This window comes from Mercenaria mercenaria, chromosome 18 (genome assembly GCF_021730395.1).
Source record: "Mercenaria mercenaria strain notata chromosome 18, MADL_Memer_1, whole genome shotgun sequence".
Classification (NCBI taxonomy): Eukaryota; Metazoa; Mollusca; class Bivalvia; order Venerida; family Veneridae; genus Mercenaria; species Mercenaria mercenaria.
Genome location: NC_069378.1, coordinates 38,017,388 through 38,039,255, shown reverse-complemented (window position 1 = coordinate 38,039,255; position 21,868 = coordinate 38,017,388). Strand labels below are relative to the sequence as shown.

Below are 21,868 nucleotides of genomic sequence, written 5' to 3'. Positions count from 1 at the left end.
ACACCATAACAGTGTAAACATGTTTAACCTAGTGATTTCATGGAAACAAATATTTTGGCCAATTTACATTAAGATTGGACTAAAAAGTGGTCTCTTGAGCTTAAACAAGTATTTTCTTAGATATGACCTAGTGATCTAGTTTTTGACTCTAGATGACCCATATTCGAACTTGACCTAGATTTTATCAAGGCAATCATTCTGACAAAATTTCATGAAGATCAATTGAAAAATACTGCCTCTATCGCATACACAAGGTTTTTCTTTGGTTTGACCTAGTGACCTAGTTTTTGACCCAGATGACCCATATTCAAAATTGACCTAGATTTTATCAATGCAATCAATCTGATCAAATTTTATGAAGACCAATTGAAAAAAACTGTCTTTATTGCAAACACAAAGTTTTTCTTTGATTTGACCTAACAACCTTCTTTTTGACCCCTGATAACCCATATTCAAACTAGCATCAAGGCTATCATTCTGACCAAAATTCATGAAGATCAATTGAAAAATACAGCCTCTATCGCATACACAAAGTTTTTCTTTGACTTGACCCAGTGACCTAGTTTTTAAACCCAGATGTTCCATATTCAAACTCTACCTAGATTTTATCAAGGCAATCATTCTGACCAAATTATATGAAGATCAATTGAAAACTACAGCCTCTATCACATACACAAGGTTTTTCTTTGATTTGACCTAGTGACCTAGATTTTGACCCCAGATGACCCATTTTCAAATCTGGCCTAGACTTTATCAAGGTAATCATTCTGAACAAAATTCATGAAGATCAATTGAAAAATACAGCCTCTATCGCATACACAAGGTTTTTCTTTGATTTGACCTAGTGACCTAGTTTTTGATTGCAGATGATCCATTTTCAAACTTGGCATAGATTTTATCAAGGTTATCATTCTGACAAAATTTCATGAAGATCAGTTGAAAAATACAGCCTCTATTGCATACACAAGGTTTTTCTTTGATTTGACCTAGTGACCTAGTTTTTAAAACCACATAACCCATTTCCAAACTTGGCCTAGATATCACCAAGGTTATAATTCTGACCAAAATTCATGAAGATCAATTGAACAAGAGGGCCAAGGTCGCTCACATGAGAAACACACCATAATACACCATAACAGTGTAAACATGTTTGACCTAGTGATTTCATGGAAAAAAATATTCTGACCAATTATCATTAAAATTGGAGCAAAAACAAGTATTTTCTTTGATTTGACCTAGTGACCTAGTTTTTGACCCAAGATGACCCATATTCGAACTTGACCTAGATTTCATCAAGGATATCATTCTGACCAAATTTCACGAAGATCAATTGAACAAGAGATCACAGAGTGATCTTGGCGCCCACCAATGTGCCATTTTTGAGTGTTCCAAATTTCAAGACTTACCTACTAGCTCAAGGTCAAATTTCATTTCCGTACACAACACTGTGCATGTGGTCCAAATTCGAAAGCATTAGCTTGAGAAATGTGAAGGTAGGCCACTAGATCAATTTCAAGGACGAAATGTGAAAGTAGGTCACTAGGTCAAAATCAAGGTCAAATTACACTTCAGAACACAAATTTACACATGTGGTCAAAATTTAAAGCCTGTACCTTCAACAAGAGATCACAGAGTGATCTTGGCGCCCACAAATGTGCCATTTTTGAGTGTTCCAAATTTCAAGATTTATTGACAAGCTCAAGGTCAAATTTCATTTCCGTACACAACACTGTGCATGTGGTTCAAATTCAAAAGCTGTAGCTTGAGAAATGTGAAAGTAGGTCACTAGATCAATTTCAAGGTCAAAGTTCTTTGTACACAAAATTATGCATGTACATCAAGTTTGAAGGCTGTAGCTTGAGAAATTTGAAAGTAGGTCACTAGGTCAATCTTAAGGTCAAAGTTTAATTTAGTACACAAAATTATGCAAGTGGTGCAAATTTGAAGCCTGTACCTTCAAAAATGTGAAAGTAGGTCAATAGGTCAATGTCAAGGTCTAAGTTTGTTTCGGTACACAATCCTATGCATGTGGTCTAAATTTGAAGCCTGTAGCTACAGAAATGTGAAAGTAGGTCACTAGGTCAATCTAAAGGTCAATGTTCATTTCGGTACACAAAACTATGCATTTGGTCCAAATTTGAAGCTTGTACCTTCAAAATGTGAAAGTAGGTCACTAGGTCAATGTAAAGGTCAAAGTTTGTTTCGGTACATAAAACCATGCAGGTTGTCCAAATTTGAAGGCTGTAGCTTGAGAAATGTGAAAGTAGGTCACTGGGTCAAAATTAAGGTCAAAGTTCATTTCGGAATACAAAACTATGCATGTGGTCCAAATTTGAAGCCTGTACCTTCAAAAATGTGAAAGTAGGTCACTAGGTCAATGTCAAGGTCAAAGTTTTTTCGATACACAAAACCATCCAAGTAGTCAAAATTTGAAGGCTGTAGCTTGAGAAATGTGGAAGTAGGTCACTAGGTCAAAATCGAGGTCAAATTTCATTTCCGAACATGACGCTATGCATGAGGTCCAAATTTGAAGCCTGTACCTACAAAAAATGTGAAAGTAGGTCACTTGGTCAATGTCAAGGACAATGTGTTTTCTGGCGCACAAAACTATGCATGTGGTCCAAATTTGAAGGCTGTATAGCTTGAGAAAATGTGAAAGTAGGTCACTAGGTCAAAATCAAGGTCAAATTTCATTTCGAAACCAAAATTATGCATGTGGTCCAAATTTGAAGACTGTACCTTCAAAAATGTGAAAGTAGGTCACTAGGTCAATGTCAAGGTCAAAGTTTTTTTCGGTACACAAAACTATGCAGGTGGTCCAAATTTGAAGGCTCTAGCTTGAGAAATGTGAAAGTAGGTCACCAGGTCAAAATCAATGTCAAATTCATTTTGAAACAGGGAACTATGCATATGGTCCAAATTTGACGCCTGTACCTTCAAAAATGTGAAAGTAGGTCACTAGGTCAAAATCAAGGTCAAGTTTTTTCCTGTGCACAAAACTATGCATGTGGTCCAAATTTGAAGGCAGTAGCTACAGAAATGTGAAAGTAGGTCACTAGGTCAAAATCAAGGTCAACTCATGTCAAGGTTCATCTGTCACTCAAAAATATACATGTGGTTCAAGTTTGAATGTTGTAGTTATTGACAAGAAGATTTTAAAAGCTTTTCCCTAAATAAGTCTATATGAACCATGTGACCCACGGGGCGGGGCCATATTTGACCCTAGGGGGATAATTTGAACAAACTTGGTAGAGAACCACTAGATGATGCTACATTACAAATATCAAAGCCCTAGGCTTTGTGGTTTGGACAAGAAGATTTTCAAAGTTTTTCCCTATATAAGTCTATGTAAACCATATGACCCCCTGGGCGGGGCCATATTTGACTCTAGGGGTATAATTTGAACAATCTTAGTCGAAGACCACTAGATGATGTCACATACAAAATATCAAAGCCCTAGGCCCTGTGGTTTTGGACAAGAGGTTTTTCAACGTTGTCTATATAAACCATGTGACCCCCAGGGCGGGGCCATATTTGACCTCAGAGAAATAATTTGAATCATCTTGGTAGAGGACCACTAGATGATGCTTCATACCAAATATCAAAGCTCTAGGCCCTGTGGTTTTGGGACAAGAAGGTTTTCAAAGTTTTTCCCTATATAAATCTATGTAAATTATAGAAATAAACAAAGGGCCATAACTCACTCATAAATTGTTGAACCAGTCTGATTTTCAGGGGGACACAACTAGGGTACCAATACATTGTTCTGACAAAGTTTGGTCAAAATCCCCCCAGTAGTTTCTGAGGAGATGCGATAACGAGAAATTGTTAACGGACGGACGGACTGACGGACGGAATGACGGACGGACGGGCCACGGACGCAGTGATTTTAATAGCCCACCATCTGATGATGGTGGGCTAAAAATGTGAAAGTAGGTCACTAGGTCAATGTCAAGGTCAAAGTTTGTTTAGGTACACAATCCTATGCAAGTGGTCTAAATTTGAAGCCTGTAGCTACAGAAATGTGAAATTAGGTCACTAGGTCAATCTAAAGGTCAAAGTTCATTTCGGTACACAAAACTATGCAAGTGGTCCAAATTTGAAGGCTGTAGCTTGAGAAATGTGAAAGTAGGTCACTAGGTCAAAATCAAGGTCAAATTTTATTTCGGAACACAGAACTATGCATGTGTTCCAAATTTGAACCCTGTACCTTCAAAAATGTGAAAGTAGGTCACTAGATCAATGTAAAGGTCAGTTTGTTTCGGTACACAAAACTATGCAGGTGGTCCAAATTTGAAGGCTGAAGCTTGAGAAATGTGAAAGTAGGTCACTAGGTCAAAATCAAGGTCAAATTCCATTTCGGAACACGAAACTATGCATGTGGTCTAAATTTGAAGCTGTACCTTAAAAAATGTGAAAGTAGGTCGCTAGGTCAATGTCAAGGTCAAAGTTTTTTCAGTGCACAAAACTATGCATGTGGTCCAAATTTGAAGGCTGTAGCTACAGAAATATGAAAGTAGGTCACTAGGTCAAAATCAAGGTCAACTCATGTCAAGGTTCATCTTGCCACTCAAAACCATACATGTGGTCCAAATTTGAATGTTGTAGGTTATAGACAAGAAGATTTTAAAATCCTTTCCCTATATAAGTCTATATGAACCATGTGACCCCCCCAGGGTGGGGCCATATTTGACCCTAGGGTGATCATTTGAACAAACTTGGTAGAGAACCACTAGATGATGCTACATTACAAATGCCAAAGCCCTAGGCTTTGTGGTTTGGACAAGAAGATTTTCAAAGTTTTTCCCTATATAAGTCTATGTAAACCATGTGACCCCTAGGGCGGGGCCATATTTGACCCTAGGGGTATAATTTGAACAATCTTAGTAGAAGACCACTAGATGATGTCACATACAAAATATCAAAGCCCTAGGCCCTGTGGTTTTGAACAAGAGGTTTTTCAAAGTTGTTCACTATATAAGTCTATATAAACCATGTGACACCCGGGGCGGGGCCATATTAGACCCCAAGGAAATAATTTGAATCATCTTGGTAGAGGACCACTAGATGATGCTTCATACCAAATATCAAAGCCCTAGGCTCTGTGGTTTTGGACAAGAAGATTTTCCCTAATATAAATCTATGTAAATTATAGAAAATAAACAAAGGGCCATAACTCACTCATAAATTGTTGAACCAGTCTGATTTTCAGAGGGACACAACTAGGGTACCAATACATCCTTCTGACAAAGTTTGGTCAAAATTCCCCTGGTAGTTTCTGAGGAGATGCAATAACGAGAAATTGTTAGCGGACGACGGACCACGGACGCAGAGTGATTTGAATAGCCCACCATCTGATGATGGTGGGCTAACAAACGATAATACAAGAGATCACAGAGTGATCTTGGCGCCCACCAATGTGCCATTTTTGAGTGTTCCAAATTTCAAGACTTATTGACTAGCTCAAGGTCAAATTTCATTTCCATACACAACACAAATCTATGCAAGTGGTCCAAATTTGAAGGCTGTAGTTTGAGAAATGAAAAAGTAGGTCACTAGGTCAAAATCCAGGTCAAATTTACTTCGGAATAAAAAACCAAATGCATGTGGTCCAAATTTGAAGCCTGTACCTTCAAAAATGTGAAAGTAGGTCAGTAGGTCAATGTAAAGGTCAAAGTTTGTTTCGGTACACAAAACTATGCATGAGGTCCAAATTTGAAGGCTGTAGCTTGAGAAATGTAAAGTAGGTCACTAGGTCAAAATCAAGGTCAAATTTTATTTTGGAATACAAAACAAATGCATGTGGTCCAAATTTGAAGCCTGTACCTTAAAAATGCGAAAGTAGGTCACTAGGTCAATGTAAAGGTCAAAGGTCATTTCAGTACACAAAACTATGCAAGTGGTCCAAATTTGAACACTATAGCTTCAAAAATGTGAAAGTAGGTCACTAGGTCAATGTCAAGGTCAAAGTTTTTTTCGGTACACAAAACTATGCACATAGTCCAAATTTGAAGGCTGTAGCTTGAGAAATGTGAAAGTAGGCCACTAGGTCAAAATCAATGTCAAATTTCATTTGAAACACAAAACTATGCATATGGTCCAAATTTGATGCCTGTACCTTAAAAAATGTGAAAGTAGGTCACTAGGTCAAAATAAAGGTAAAATTTTTTTTCCAGTGCACAAAATTATGCATGTGGTCCAAATTTAAAGGCTGAGCTACAGAAATGTGAAAGTAGGTCACTAGGTCAAAATCAAGTCAACTCATGTCAAGGTTCATCTTGCCACTCAAAAATATACATGGGTTCAAGTTTGAATGTTGTAGTTACTGACAAGAACATTTTAAAACTTTTCCCTATATAAGTCTATAAAACCATGTGCCCCCCCGGGGCGGGGCCATATTTAACCCTAGGAGGATAATTTGAACAAACTTGGTAGAGAACCACTAGATGAGCTACATTACAAGTATCAAAGCCCTAGCTTTTGGTTGGACAAGAAGATTTTCAAAGTTTTTCCCTATATAAGACATGTAAACCATATAAACCCCCGGGGCGGGGCCATATTTGCCCCCTAGGGGTATAATTTGAACAATCTTATTTGAAGACCACTAATGATGTCACATACAAAATATAAAAGCCCAAGGGCCCCGTGGTTTTGGACAAGAGGTTATTCAAAGTTTTTCCCTATATAAGTCTATATAAACCATGTGAACCCCCAGGCAGGGCCATATTTGACCCCAGAGAAATAATTTGAATCATCTTGGTAGAGGACCACTAGATGATGCTTCATCCCAAAATATCAAAGCCCTAGGCTCTGGGGTTTTTGGACAAGAAGGTTTTCAAAGTTTTTCCCTATATAAATCTATAAAAATTATAGAAAAAACAAAGGACCATAACTCACTCAAAAATTGTTGAACCAGTCTGATTTTCAGGGGGACACAACTAGGGTACCAACATCATTCTGAACAAAGTTTGTCAAAATCCCCCAGTAGTTTCTGAGGAGATGCATAACGAGAAATTGTTAACGGACGACGGACGGACGGAATGACGGACGGACGGACCACGGACGCAGAGTGATTTTAATAGCCCACCATCTGATGTTGGTGGGCTAATAAACATGCTGTCGTTTAAATTATGGTGCAGGACTAGTAGTAACAAGAGGGTCATGATGACCCTGGAACGCTCACCTGCATAATATGAGCCACATGTTTCAATACAAGAAAAGTAGGTCATAATGAAAATGTTGACGGACGCACAACACACGACAATTGAGCGGTCTACAAAGCTCAACCATAAGCCTTTGGCTCTTGACCAAAGAGTGATCATTTGAAAACTGGTAGAAAAAGATGATGCTACATTACAAATGCCAAAACTGTGTCAGAAATGTTTCAAGTCACCCAAAAATGAACATGTCCCCAGGGCGAGTTCCTAGGGACTTGAACAATCTATGAAGTACAAAATGTGCCAACAATTTAAAATATTATTTTGAAAAAATATTTAAATTTTAACTTAACAAGATATAAACGAGTGACACCCGGCGGGGCCAAACCAAGGCCATTTTGAGATTAAAATTTGTAAAAGGGACCACTATGACTAGCTCAAGTCAAATTTAAAATTCTGTACACAAGCCCATATAAATCTATGAAATTATAAAATAAAAAGGGCCATAATTTCAAAAATTGTTGAAACAGTCTGATGTTCAAGGTCAAACTAGTGGTACCAATACATCTATGACAAGTGGTCCAAAATCTGGAGCTGGTAGCTACAGAAATGTTAGCGGAAGGAAGGTCACTAGGTAATTTAATAGGCAAGTTCATGATTGGTAACCAAAACTATCAAGGAGTCCAATTGAGGCCCCCTGTGCTTGAGTGTCCAAATGTTCATTTAGGTCTAAGTCCAGGTCAAATTTTATTTTCCGAAAAACACAAACTATGCATGTGGTCCAAATTTTGAAGGCTGTAGCTTAAAATGTAAAGTAGGTCACTAGGTAAAATTCACAGGTCAAATTTTTCGGAAACAAAACTATGCATGTGGTCCAAATTTGAAGCTGTACCTTGAAAATGTAAAGTAGGTCACTAGGTCAAATAAGGTCAAATATTGTTTCGGTATACAAAACTATGCATGTGGTCCAATTTGAAGCTGTACTTGAGAAATGTAAAAGTAGGTCACTAGGTCAAATAAAGGTCAAATTTCATTTATACAAAACTATGCAAGTGGTCCAAATTTGAAGCCTGTACTTAAAAATGCAAAGTAGGTCACTAGGTCAATTAAAGGTCAAAGTTATTTCAGTACAAAACTATGAAATGTGGTCCAAATTTGAAGCCTGTAGCTTCAAAAATGTGAAAGTAGGTCACTAGGTCAATGTCAAGGTCAAAGTTTTTTTCGGTACACAAAACTATGCACATGAGTCCAAATTTGAAGGCTGTAGCTTGAGAAATGTGAAAGTAGGTCCACTAGGTCAAAATCAATGTCAAATTTCATTTTGAAACACAAACTATCATATGGTCCAAATTTGATGCCTGTACCTTCAAAATGTGAAAGTAGGTCACTAGGTCAAAATAAAGGTCAAAGTTTTTTCCAGTGCACAAAATTATGCATGTGGTCCAACTTTGAAGCTGTAGCTACAGAAATGTGAAAGTAGGTCACTAGGTCAAAATCAAGGTCAACTCATGTCAAGGTTCATCTTGCCACTCAAAAATATACATGTGGTCCAAGTTTGAATGTTGTAGTTACTGACAAGAACATTTTAAAAGCTTTTCCTATATAAGTCTATATGAACCATTGACCCCCGGGGCGGGCCATATTTAAACCCTAGGAGGATAATTTGAACAAACTTGGTAGAGAACCACTAGATGATGCTACATTACAAGTATCAAAGCCCTAGGCTTTGTGGTTTGGACAAGAAGATTTTCAAATTTTTTCCCTATATAAGTACTATGTAAACCATATGACCCCCAGGGCGGGGCCATATTTGACCCTAGGGGTATAATTTGAATCAATCTTAGTTGAAGACCACTAGATGATGTCACATACAAAATATCAAAGCCCTAGGCCCTGTGGTTTTGGACAAGAGGTTATTCAAAGTTTTTCCCTATATAAGTCTATATAAACCATGTGACCCCAGGGCAGGGCCATATTTGACCCCAGAGAAATAATTTGAATCATCTTGGTAGAGGACCACTAGATGATGCTTCATACCAAATATCAAAGCCCTAGGCTCTGTGGTTTTGGACAAGAAGGTTTTCAAGTTTTTCCCTATATAAATCTATATAAATTATAGAAATAAACAAAGGGCCATAACTCACTCAAAATATGTTGAACCAGTCTGATTTTCAGGGGGACACAACTAGGGTACCAATACATCTTTCTGACAAAGTTTGGTCAAAATCCCCCAAGTAGTTTCTGAGGAGATGCGATAACGAGAAATTGTTAAGCGGACGGACGGACGGACGGAATGACGGACGGACGGACCACGGACGCAGAGTGATTTTAATAGCCCACCATCTGATGAGGTGGGCTAATAAAAAATGCCTGTTCTTTAAATATTGCATGATATTAAAATCATGATAAAATCCAATATATGAGTCCATGTTTCTACAAGAAAAGTATGTTTAATAAAATTTGACAGACTATCACAACCATGTGGTCACATGACCTTGAGCCTTGGCTCTCAAAAATAGACATAGTGCGACTGGAAAAAAGATTAATGGCAACATATACCAAACTGTCAGACAATGTGTGAAGGTCACAAAAAGACATGTCGCCAGTCCGAGTTCTGCGACTGGACTGATCTATGACGTCATCAAAATGGTGGCCAACTTTTAAAATATTAATTTTGCATATCTTAAAATTTAAGCGTTAATAAAACAGAGTGAAAACTACTGTATTTTTAAATATTCCATGATATTTCAATGATAAAATCCAAATAATCAAGATTCCATGATTTTTCCAGACAATACTCGTTTCCATGAATTTTCCAGATCTATGCAAACCCTGTGTCACTATGACCTTGACCTTTGACCTCAAAATCAATCGGGGTCATCTGCTGGTCATGATCAACTTCTCTATATAGTTTTGTGATCCAAAGGCCCAAGTGTTCTCAAGTTATCGTCCGAAAATGGTTTAATTGTTCCGGGTCACTGTGACCTTGATCTTTGACCTACTGACCTCAAAATCAATAGGGGTCATCTGCTGGTCATGACCAACCTTCTATCAACTTTAATGATCCTAAGCCCAATCGTTCTCAAATTATCATCCAGAAACGGTTTAACTGTTCTGAGTCACTGTGACGTTGACCTTTGTCCTACTGACCTCAAAATCAATAGGGGTTATCTGTGGTCATTACCAACCTCCCTATCAACTTTCATGATCCTTAGGCACAAATGTTCTCAAGTTATCGTCCAGAAACGGTCCAACTGTTCTAGGTCAATGTGACCTTGACCTTTGACCTAAAAATCAATAGGGTCATCTGCTGGTCATAACCAACCTCCATTTCAACTTCCATGATCCTAGGCTTGGGCCTTCTCAAGTTATCGTCCAGAAACGGTTTAACTGTTCCGGGTCACAGTCCTACTGAACTCAAAATCAATAGGGGTCATCTGCTGGTCATGACCATCCTCCCTAACAACTTTAATGATCCTAGGCCCAAGCGTTCTTGAGTTAACATCCCAAAACCATTTAACTATTCCCAGTCACTGTTACCTTGACCTTAAAATCAATAGGGATCATCTGCTGGTCATGACCAACCTCCCTATCAACTTTAATGATCCTAGGCCCAAGTGTTCTTGAGTTATCATCCGCAAACAGATTGGTCTACGGACAAACAGACCGACTGACTGACATACTTTCAAAATAATATACCCCACCTTCTTCTAACATTGACATCTATGCTGCTAGATACGAATTACATGTAAAGTCGTGTTTGCTACATGTATAGTGTTGTCAAGGTTTACAGTTAAAACATCCATACAATTAATATCAATGGACCTTTACTGTACATTTAAAGGTTTTGGCTGAAAATTCTCTTTCTTTAAAATTGAAGTTTGGTCATATTATGAACATTAGAATACGAGTTTTTGTTTCTAAACTGTCTAAAAAATGCCAAATCAAGAAACAAGAGGGCCATGAAGGCCCTGTATCGCTCACCTGACCTATTGACCTAAAGATCATCAAGATTAACATTCTGACCAAGTTTCATCAAGATATGTTCATAAATGTGGCCTCTACAGTATTAACTAGCTTTTCTTTTGATTTGACCCCGTGACCTAGTTTTTGACCCAACATGACCCAGATTCGAACTTGACCTAAAGATCATCAAGTTTAACATTCTAAGTTTCATGAAGATACAGTCATAAATGTGGCCTCTAGAGTGTTAACAAGCTTTTCCTTTGATTTGCCCCCATGACCTAATTCTTGACCCAACATGACCCAGATTCGAACTTGACCTAAAGATCATCAAGTTTAATATTCTGACTAAGTTTCATGAAGATATAGTCATAAATGTGGCCTCTACACTGTTAACAAGCTTTTCCTTTGATTTAACCTAGTGACCTAGTTTTTGACCGAAGCTGACCCAGGTTTAAACTTGACCTAAAGAGCATCAAGATAAACATTCTGACCAAGTTTCATTAGATATGGTCATAAATGTGGCCTCTACAGTGTTAACTAGCTTTTCCTTTGATTTGACCAGGTGACCTAGTTTTTAACCCTACATGACCCAGATTCAAACTGGACCTTAAGATCATCAATATTAACATTCTGACCAAGTTTCATGAAGATATAGTTATAAATGCGGCCTCTACAGTGTTAACAAGCTTTTCCTTTGATTTGACCTGGTGACCTAGTTTTTGACCCAGATGACCCAATATCAAACTCGTCCAAAACTTTTTTAAGGATAACATTCTGACTATGTTTCATTAAGATTGGGCCAAAATTGTGACCTCTAGAGTGTTAACAAGCTTTTCCTTTGATTTGACCCAGTGACCTAGTTTTTGACCCCAGATGACCCAATATCGAACTCATCCAAGATTTTATGGAGGGCAACATTCTGACCAAGTTTCATTAAGATTGGGCCAAAAATGTGACCTCTAGAGTGTTAACAAGCTTTTCCTTTGATTTGACCTGGTGACCTAGTTTTTAACCCCAGATGACCCAATATCGAACTCGTCCAAGACTTTATGGAGGGTAACATTCTGACCAAGTTTCATTAAGATTGGGTCAAAATTGTGACCTCTAGAGTGTTAACAAGCTTTTCCTTTGATTTGACCTGGTGACCTAGTTTTTGAACCCAGATGACCCAATATCGAACTCGTCCAAGATTTTATGGAGGGTAACATTCTGACCAAGTTTCATTAAGATTGGGCCAAAAATGTGACCTCTAGAGTGTTAACAGTCAAACTGTTGACGACGGACGGACGGACGGACGACGACAGACGCCGGACACAGGGTGATCACTAAAGCTCACCTTTGAGCACTTCGTGCTCAGGTGAGCTAAAAATAGATGCCTGAGATGATACCTAAAAAATTTCTCTTCTTTTGCTGTTGTACGATCTGGAGGCTAACTTTTACGGACCCCAGACTTATTAAAAAGCCAAAACAAGCAGGGTAACATTTTTTACAATCTTGTGAATATAAGACCTCATGAAAATACTCAATATTTCAAATTGGCTAAATTTTGACCCTGCGAAAATATATGCTATTACAGTAGTTGGCTATGACTTTAGTAGTTTAGTTTCTGGATATTAATAATTTCCACCTAAGCATATTCATAAAATGAATGGTGAAGCTTACCTTAAATGAACTATGTACAAGAGTTTCATCTAAATCTATCACAACACACTTTTTGTTCGAGTCCTGTGGTCGAACAGCAGGCAATAAATACTTTTCATTAGGACTCTGAAATAGAACAAAACTAGAGCTATCACTAAAGGTGATGAATGTATCCCCCACACTCACTGACACAGTATATTGCAATTTGACGCACACAAGACTGCATAATTATGTGGACTGTATGTATATAGACTGTATGCTTACAGTATAGTAACAAAAAACAAGAGGACCATGATGGTCCTGAATCGCTCACCTATCCCCACATGACCCAGTGTTCAAGTGAGTATGACGTCGTTATTTCTATTATTTGACATAGTGACCTAGTTTTTGAGCACATGTGACCTAGATATCATCAAGATAAAAAATTCTGACCAATTTTCATGAAGATCCATTGAAAAATATGGCCTCTAGAGAGGTCACAAGGTTTTTCTATTATTTGACCTAATGACCTAGTTTTTGAAGGCACGTGACCCACTTTTAAACTTGACCTAGATATCATCAAGGTGAACATTCTCACCAATTTTCATGAAGATCTCGTGAAAAATATGGCCTCTAGAGAGGTCACAAGGTTTTTCTATTTTTCGACCTACTGACCTAGTTTTTGACTGCACATGACCCAGTTACGAACCTGACCTAGATATCATCAAGCTGAACATTCTCACCAATTTTCATGAAGATCCATTGAGAAATATGGCCTCTAGAGAGGTCACAAGGTTTTTTCTATTTTTAGACCTAATGACCTAGTTTTTGACCCCACGTGACCCAGTTTCAAATTTGACTTAGATATCATCAAGATGAACATTCTGACCAATATTCATGAAGATCTCATGAAAAATATGGCCTCTAGAGAGGTCACAAGGTTTTCTATTTTTAGATCTACTGACCTAGTTTTTAACCCCACGTGACCCAGTTTCGAACTTGACCTAGATATCTTCAAGGTAAACATTCTGACCAATTTTCATGAAGGACCATTGAAAAATATCGCCTCTAGAGAGGTCACAAGGTTTTCCTATTTTTAGACCTACTGACCTAGTTTTTGATCGCACGTGACCCAGTTTCGAACTTGACCTAGATATCATCAAGGTGAACATTCTGACCAATTTTCATGAAGATCCATTGAGAAATATGGCCTCTAGAGAGGTCACAAGGTTTTTCTATTTTTAGATCTACTGACCTAGTTTTTGAAGGCATGTGACCCAGTTTCGAACTTGATCTAGATATCACCAAGGTGAACATTCTGACCAATTTTCATGAAGATCCATTGAGAAATATGGCCTCTAGAGAGGTCACAAGGTTTTTCTATTTTTAGATCTACTGACCTAGTTTTTAACCCCACGTGACCCAGTTTCGAACTTGACCTAGATATCATCAAGATGAACATTCTGACCAATTTTCATGAAGATCCATTGAGAAATATGGCCTCTAGAGAGGTCACAAGGTTTTTCTATTTTTAGACCTACTGACCTAGTTTTTGACCCCACGTGACCCAGTTTCGGACTTGACCTAGATATCATCAAGGTGAACATTCTGACCAATTTTCATGAAGATCTTGTGAAATATATGGCCTCTAAAGAGGTCACAAGGTTTTTCTATTTTTAGACCTACTGACCTAGATTTTGACCGCACGTGACCCAGTTTCGAACTTGACCTAGATATCATCAAGATGAACATTCTGACCAACTTTCATAAAGATCCCATGAAAAATGTGACCTCTAGAGTGGTCACAAGCAAAAGTTTACGGACGCACGGACGCACGGATGGACGACGGACACTGCGCGATCACAAAAGCTCACCTTGTCACTTTGTGACAGGTGAGCTAACAACTAGGGTTGGTACTGATTACTTGTGTGAAGTTTCATTAACTTGTGTGCAAGGGTTCAGAAGACTAGGCACACACAAGATTGCATATGCAGACTGTATGTACATAGTATGTTAACAAAAAACAAAGTCCAATAACTCTGCAGAATATTTATTTAAAAGAACGTAACATGCACCATGCACAACTAGGGTTGGTGCTGATCACTTACAGGTGTGAAGTTTCATTAAATTGTGTGCAAGGGTTCGGAAGATTAGGCACGCATAAGATTGTATATGCAGACTGTATGTACATAGTATGTTAACAAAAAACCAAGTCCCGTAACTCTGCAACTTTTTTTCTGAAAGAACCCAACATGCCCCATGCACAACTACTGTTGTTACTGATCACTTGTGTGAAGTTTCATTAAACTGTGTCAAAGGGATGAGAGATGGTGTGCACAAGATTGTGTCTATGTATATAGAATAGTAACAAACAAGAGCTGTCAGTGGACAGCGCGCTCGACTATTCTCAGTGCTTGATAGTATAATATAAGCAATGAGTAAAACTTTAACATTACAATAAGCATATTCTAAGTCGAAAAGTGGCCATAATTCAGTCAAAATGCTTGATAGAGTTGCCTCCTCCTTTTTACAGACTGAGGTCATGATGGTAAACAAGTATGCAAAATATGAAAGCAATATCTCAATGGACTTTGCAAATATTTGGGGTGGTACGCAAACTTTAACATTTATTCTAAGTCGAAAAGGGGCCATAATTCAGTCAAAATGCTTGATAGAGTTGCCTCCTCCTTTTTACAGACTGATGTCATGATGGTAAACAAGTATGCAAAATATGAAAGCAATATTTCAATGCACTTTGAAAATATTTGGGGTGGTACGCAAACTTTAACATTTATTCTAAGTTGAAAAGTGGCCATAATTCAGTCAAAATGCTTGATAGAGTTGCCTCCTCCTTTTTACAGACTGGGGTCATGATGGTAAACAAGTATGCAAAATATGAAAGCAATATCTCAATGGACTTTGAAAATGTTTAGGGTGGTACGCAAACTTTAACATTTATTCTAAGTCGAAAAGGGGCCATAATTCAGTCAAAATGCTTGATAGAGTTGCCTCCTACTTTTTACAGACTGGGGTCATGATGGTAAACAAGTATGCAAAATATGAAAGCAATATCTCAATGGACTTTGAAAATATTTGGAGTGGTACGCAAACTTTAACATTTGTGTGACGCCCACGCTAACGCCGACGCCGGGGCGAGTAGGATAGCTCCCCTATTCTTCGAATAGTCGAGCTAATAACAAAGTCCCATAACTCTGCAGATTTTTTTTTTAAAGAACCTAACATGCACCATGCAATACTACTGTTGTTACTGATCACTTTTGTGAAGTTTCATTAAATTGTGTCAAGGGAATGAGTGGAGTTGGTGCGCACAAAATTCTGTCTACGAACGGACAGACGGACAACCTGAAACCAGTATAACCCCCACCTTACAACTTTGTTGTTGGGGGTTCAAATAGCCATACATCGCTGACCTTGACCTTGCTTCTGATTGCGACTTGTGAAAATCCATTAAGCAACTAGCAATTAATTGCTTTTAGTAAAAGCACACGTCTCCTCATACCACTTCATTTAAACAATAAGAGGGCCATAATGGTCCAAGATCGCTCACCTGAGATAGTGATCATAATAGTTTGCTTGAAGTTTGGTAGATGCTCATGCAAGGCAATTATCTGTGAAATTATTTTGAAACAGAGCCAGTGTTTTCTGACAAGAATATTTCAGAAGTTTCTACTAAATAAATACAAGTGGGTAATGAGTGTGTGAGTATGTTACCTGGAGGGTGGGAGACAGGAGGGGTAAGATTTGTTTGTTTGTTTTGGGTTTAACGCCGTTTTTCAACAGTATTTCAGTCATGTAATGGCGGGCAGTTAACCTAACCAGTGTTCCTGGATTCTGTACCAGTACAAACCTGTTCTCCGCAAGTAACTGCCAACTTCCCCACTTGAATCAGTGGTGGACGACTAATGATTTCAGACACAATGTCGTTTATCAAATAGTCACGGAGAACATACGCCCCGCCCGAGGATCGAACTCATGACCCCGCGATCCGTAGACCAACACTCTACCTACTGAGCTAAGCGGGCGGGCAGGAGGGGTAAGAGGTTGAGGGAATGATTAACAAGAGCTCACACAAAATGCCCCCCTCGATTCATTCAGTAATTGCACAGGGAACAGAAATTATTTGGTCACTGTACACAAAAGATCTACTGTTCTGGGTCCATGTGACAGTGACCTTTGACCTAATGACCTCAAAATCTATAGGGATTATCTGCTGGTCATGATCAACCTCACTATAAAGTTTCAAGATCCAAGGCCTAAGCAACCTCAAGTTATCGTCTGGAAACCGTTTAACTGTTCTGGGTCATTGTGACCTTGAATTTTGACCTACTGACCTCAAAATCAATAGGGTCATCTGCTGGTCATAACAAACCTCCCTATCAATTTTCATGACCCTAGGCCCAAGTGTTCTCGAGTTATCATCCGGAAACCGTTCAACTGTTCCAGGTCACTGTGACCTTGAACTTTGACCTACTGGCCTCAAAATGGTTAGGGGTCATTTGCTGATCATGGTCAACTTCTCTTGCAAGTTTTGTGATCTTAGGCCCAAGCATTTTCGAGTGATCATCCAGAAACAGTTTAACAGTACCCGGTCACTGTGACCTTGACCTTTGACCTACTAATCTCAAAATCTATAGGGGTCATCTGCTGGTCATGACCAACCTCCCTATCTACTTTCATGATCCTAGGCCCAAGCGTTCTTGAGTTATCATCCAGAAACGGACTGGTCTACATACCAACCAACATACAGACTGACCGACTGACCGACATCTGCAAAACAATATACCCCTCCTTCTTTCAAGGGGGCATAACAAGGGTACTTAAAAACAATATCAAATAAGATTTTTAAAGTTTCCAATAAATTTATACTAAAAACATCACACTTGAAATCAGTTTGGCTATCAAAATGTTTTTTGATTACTTTCCTTGTACACTGGAATGGTATTATATTAGTAACTAGAGTGACACAATTGTTGTAAAGTTCCCCATAAGATACTGAAATTGGCTTATACAAGAAAAAGAAACAAGAGCTGTCACAGGTGACAGCGCGTTCGACTATTTCGATGCTGGATAGTGAAACTGGGCACATTCGAGGAAACTGGAGCTGTCACTGAAGTGTTTAATGACTCCAATGGTGGATGAAGATATTGCACAATAGCTTGAGTCTGTGTCAAAAATATTAAGTAATAAGAGAAGTAAAGATAAAGTGTATCAAATCTCTATACAAGTATAATTCTAAGCAAAAAGGGGGCATAATTCATAAATATTGGTGCAAGAGTTATGCACCTTGTGTCATAAGATGTGGGTGTGGATGTGGAACAAATACTTCAAATCCATTTTGTAATAACTGAGATATAGTGAAAATGCATCAAAATTAACCTTAAATTCAAATTAAAAGGGGGCATAATTCGTGAAAAATTGGTGCCAGAGTTATGCACCTTGTGTCATATGATGTGGGTGATAAGGTGGAACAATTATTTTAAGTTTGAATCAAATCAATTTAGTAATAACTGAGATAGAGTGAAAGTGTATCAAATCTTTAACCTGAAATTCTAAGTAAAAAGGGGGGATAATTCATAAAATATTGGTACAAGAGTTATGGGCCCCTTGTGTCATATGATGTGAGTGATGATGTGAAACAATAATTAACTTGAATCAAATCCATTATGTAAAATAACTGAGATATATAAAAATGAAATGAAAAAAAGTGGGGGGGGGGGGGGGGGGGGGGGGGGGGGTGGTGAGCGGATTATTCTTAAGGCTATATACCAATAAAAGAAATTGTTCTTTGTTTCATATAAAATTCAGCTACTGCAGAACAATTTTGTTACTGTTTCTAGATTTTCACTCCGTCGTAGACCTATTTTCCACAATATATCCATTCATTTGCTTCAAGAAAATGAAAAGAACAAGAGGACCATGATGGTCCTGAATCGCTCACCTATCCCCACATGACCCAGTGTTGAACTGAGTATGACGTCGTTATTTCTATTATTTGACAAAGTGACCTAGTTTTTCAGCACATGTGACATAGATATCATCAAGATAAAAAATTCTGACCAATTTTCATGAAGATCCATTGAAAAATATGGCCTCTAGAGAGGTCACAAGGTTTTTCTATTATTTGACCTAATGACCTAGTTTTTGAAGGCATGTGACCCACTTTTAAACTTGACCTAGATATCATCAAGGTGAACATTCTCACCAATTTTCATGAAGATCTCGTGAAAAATATGGCCTCTAGAGAGGTCACAAGGTTTTTCTATTTTTTGACCTACTGACCTAGTTTTTGACGGCACATGACCCAGTTTCGAACCTGACCTAGATATCATCAAGCTGAACAGTCTCACCAATTTTCATGAAGATCCATAGAGAAATATGGCCTCTAGAGAGGTCACAAGGTTTTTCTATTTTTAGACCTACTGACCTAGTTTTTGATGGCACGTGACCCAGTTTCGAACTTGACCTAGATATCATCAAGGTGAACATTCTGACCAATTTTCATAAAGATCCCATGAAAAATGTGACCTCTAGAGTGGTCACAAGGTTTTTCTATTTTTAGATCTACTGACCTAGTTTTTACCCCCACGTGACCCACTTTCGAACTTGGTCTAGATATCATCAAGCTGAACATTCTGACCAATTTTCATGAAAATCCATTGAGAAATATGGCCTCTAGAGAGGTCACAAGGTTTTTCTATTTTTAGACCTAATGACCTAGTTTTTGACCCCACGTGACCCAGTTTCAAACTTGACCTAGATATCATAAAGGTGAACATTCTGACCAATATTCATGAAGATCTCATGAAAAATATGGGCTCTAGAGAGGTCACAAAGTTTTTCTATTTTTAGATCTACTGACCTAGTTTTTATCCCCACGTAACCCAGTTTCGAACTTGACCTAGATATCATCAAGGTGAACATTCTGACCAATTTTCATGAAGATCCATTGAGAAATATGGCCTCTAGAGAGGTCACAAGGTTTTTCTATTTTAAGACCTACTGACCTAGTTTTTGATCCCACATGACCCAGTGTCGAACTTGACCTAGATATCATCAAGGTGAACATTCTGACCAATATTCATGAAGATCTCATGAAAAATATGGCCTCTAGAGAGGTCACAAGGTTTTTCTATTTTTAGATCTACTGACCTAGTTTTTACCCCTACGTGACCCAGTTTCAAACTTGATCTAGATATCATCAAGCTGAACATTCTGACCAATTTTCATGAAGATCCATTGAGAAATATGGACTCTAGAGAGGTCACAAGGTTTTTCTTTTTTTAGACCTAATGACCTAGTTTTTGACCCCACGTGACCCAGTTTCAAACTTGACCTAGATATCATCAAGGTGAACATTCTGACCAATATTCATGAAGATCTCATGAAAAATATGGCCTCTAGAGAGGTCACAAGGTTTTTCTATTTTTAGACCTACTGGCCTAGTTTTTGACCCCACGTGACCCAGTTTCGAACTTGACCTAGATATCATCAAGGTGAACATTCTGACCAATATTCATGAAGGTCTCATGAAAAATATGGCCTCTAGAGAGGTCACAAGGTTTTTCTATTTCTAGACCTACTGACCTAGTTTTTGACCCCACGTGACCCAGTTTCGAACTTGACCTAGATATCATCAAGGTGAACATTCTGACCAATTTTCATGAAGATCTTGCGAAATATATGGCCTCTAGAGAGGTCACAAGGTTTCTCTATTTTTAGACCTACTGACCTAGTTTTTGATGGCACGTGACCCAGTTTCGAACTTGACCTAGATATCATCAAGGTGAACATTCTGACCAATTTTCATAAAGATCCCATGAAAAATGTGACCTCTAGAGTGGTCACAAGCAAAAGTTTACGGACACACGCACGCACGCACGCACGCACGGACGGACGACGGACGCCGCGCGATCACAAAAGCTCACCTTGTCACTTTGTGACAGGTGAGCTAAAAAGGGGTGTTGAATAGTATGCAGTGAAATGCAAGTCAACTGAAGTCAGGTACCCTCATATTGCCGCATTTCAGAAAGCAGTCCGCAGAATAAACACCCTACTTTTGTTTTCAAGTAAACAACTCGAAAACATGTGAGTATTAGCATGAAACGTGTTTATGTAAAATTCATTACACGAGTGAAATAATACCCATTGAAAAAATCAATGGAATTCCAGTGGAATGCTACATAAATTCCACTGGAATCTGCTATGTTACTGGAATACCAGTGGAATTACCAAATATACCACTGGAACTGGAATTTGAAATACCAGTAGAGGTGGAACTCCACTGGAATTTGAATTTGAAATACCAGTACAGGTGGAATTCCACTGGAATTGAATTTGGAATACCAGTACAAGTGGAATTCCACTCAACTGAATTTCATGATTTGTGAATAAAATAGCACCAGTTTTGGCAGAAAAATGATGGTTTTTATATAGTTCGAAATTCTGCAACATTGCAAGATATATATTTACCTAACGCAAGGATTTAAGTCACATGATAAATGAATATCCACTCACAGACAGGGCCATCTGTCAGAATCGTCATCTGTCCAGTGTCCCTTGAATGCCCGCCAGTTGCAGTGGGAAAAATGCTGTCCATGCAGTGCATTTTTTACCATTGAATTTCATTAGATATCATTAGTTCCATTTATATTCATTGATTTACCATTGATTTTCATTAGATATCATTAAAGTACCATTTTTTTTCATTGACTTACCATTGAAATACCATTTATTTTCCATTAGAATTCTTCCAGGTGAGAGTTGTGGATGTAATTTAACTAGAACAAAAAGGATTTCCACTGCCTTTAGGAGTGGGGGTCATCAGCATTTCACTGGTATTGAGATGATATTCTGCTTGTATTCAGATGGAATTCCACTGGGAACTTGATGGAATTCTACTGGAGTCTTGATGGTATACCACTGGTATTTTAAGTGTAATTCCACTGGAAACCTGATGGAATTCTACTGGAATCTTGATGGTATACCACTAGTATTTCAAATGGAATTCCACTGGAAACTTGATGGAATTCAACTGGAATCTTGATGGTATACCCCTGGTATTTTAGGTGGAATTCCACTGGAACCTTGATGGAATTCAACTGGAA

At 38.2% G+C, this 21,868-nt stretch overlaps 1 protein-coding gene across 1 annotated transcript in view; it reads right to left on the bottom strand.

Annotated features, from left to right (window-relative positions):
- LOC123538366 (CTD small phosphatase-like protein) overlaps positions 1-21,868 on the bottom strand; it is a 117,727-nt gene that overhangs the window by 68,539 nt on the left and 27,320 nt on the right. Inside the window, exon 3 of the mRNA XM_045322411.2 lies at positions 12,786-12,890. Coding sequence (XP_045178346.1) covers positions 12,786-12,890 — 105 coding nt within the window. The remainder of the gene's footprint in view (positions 1-12,785; positions 12,891-21,868) is intronic.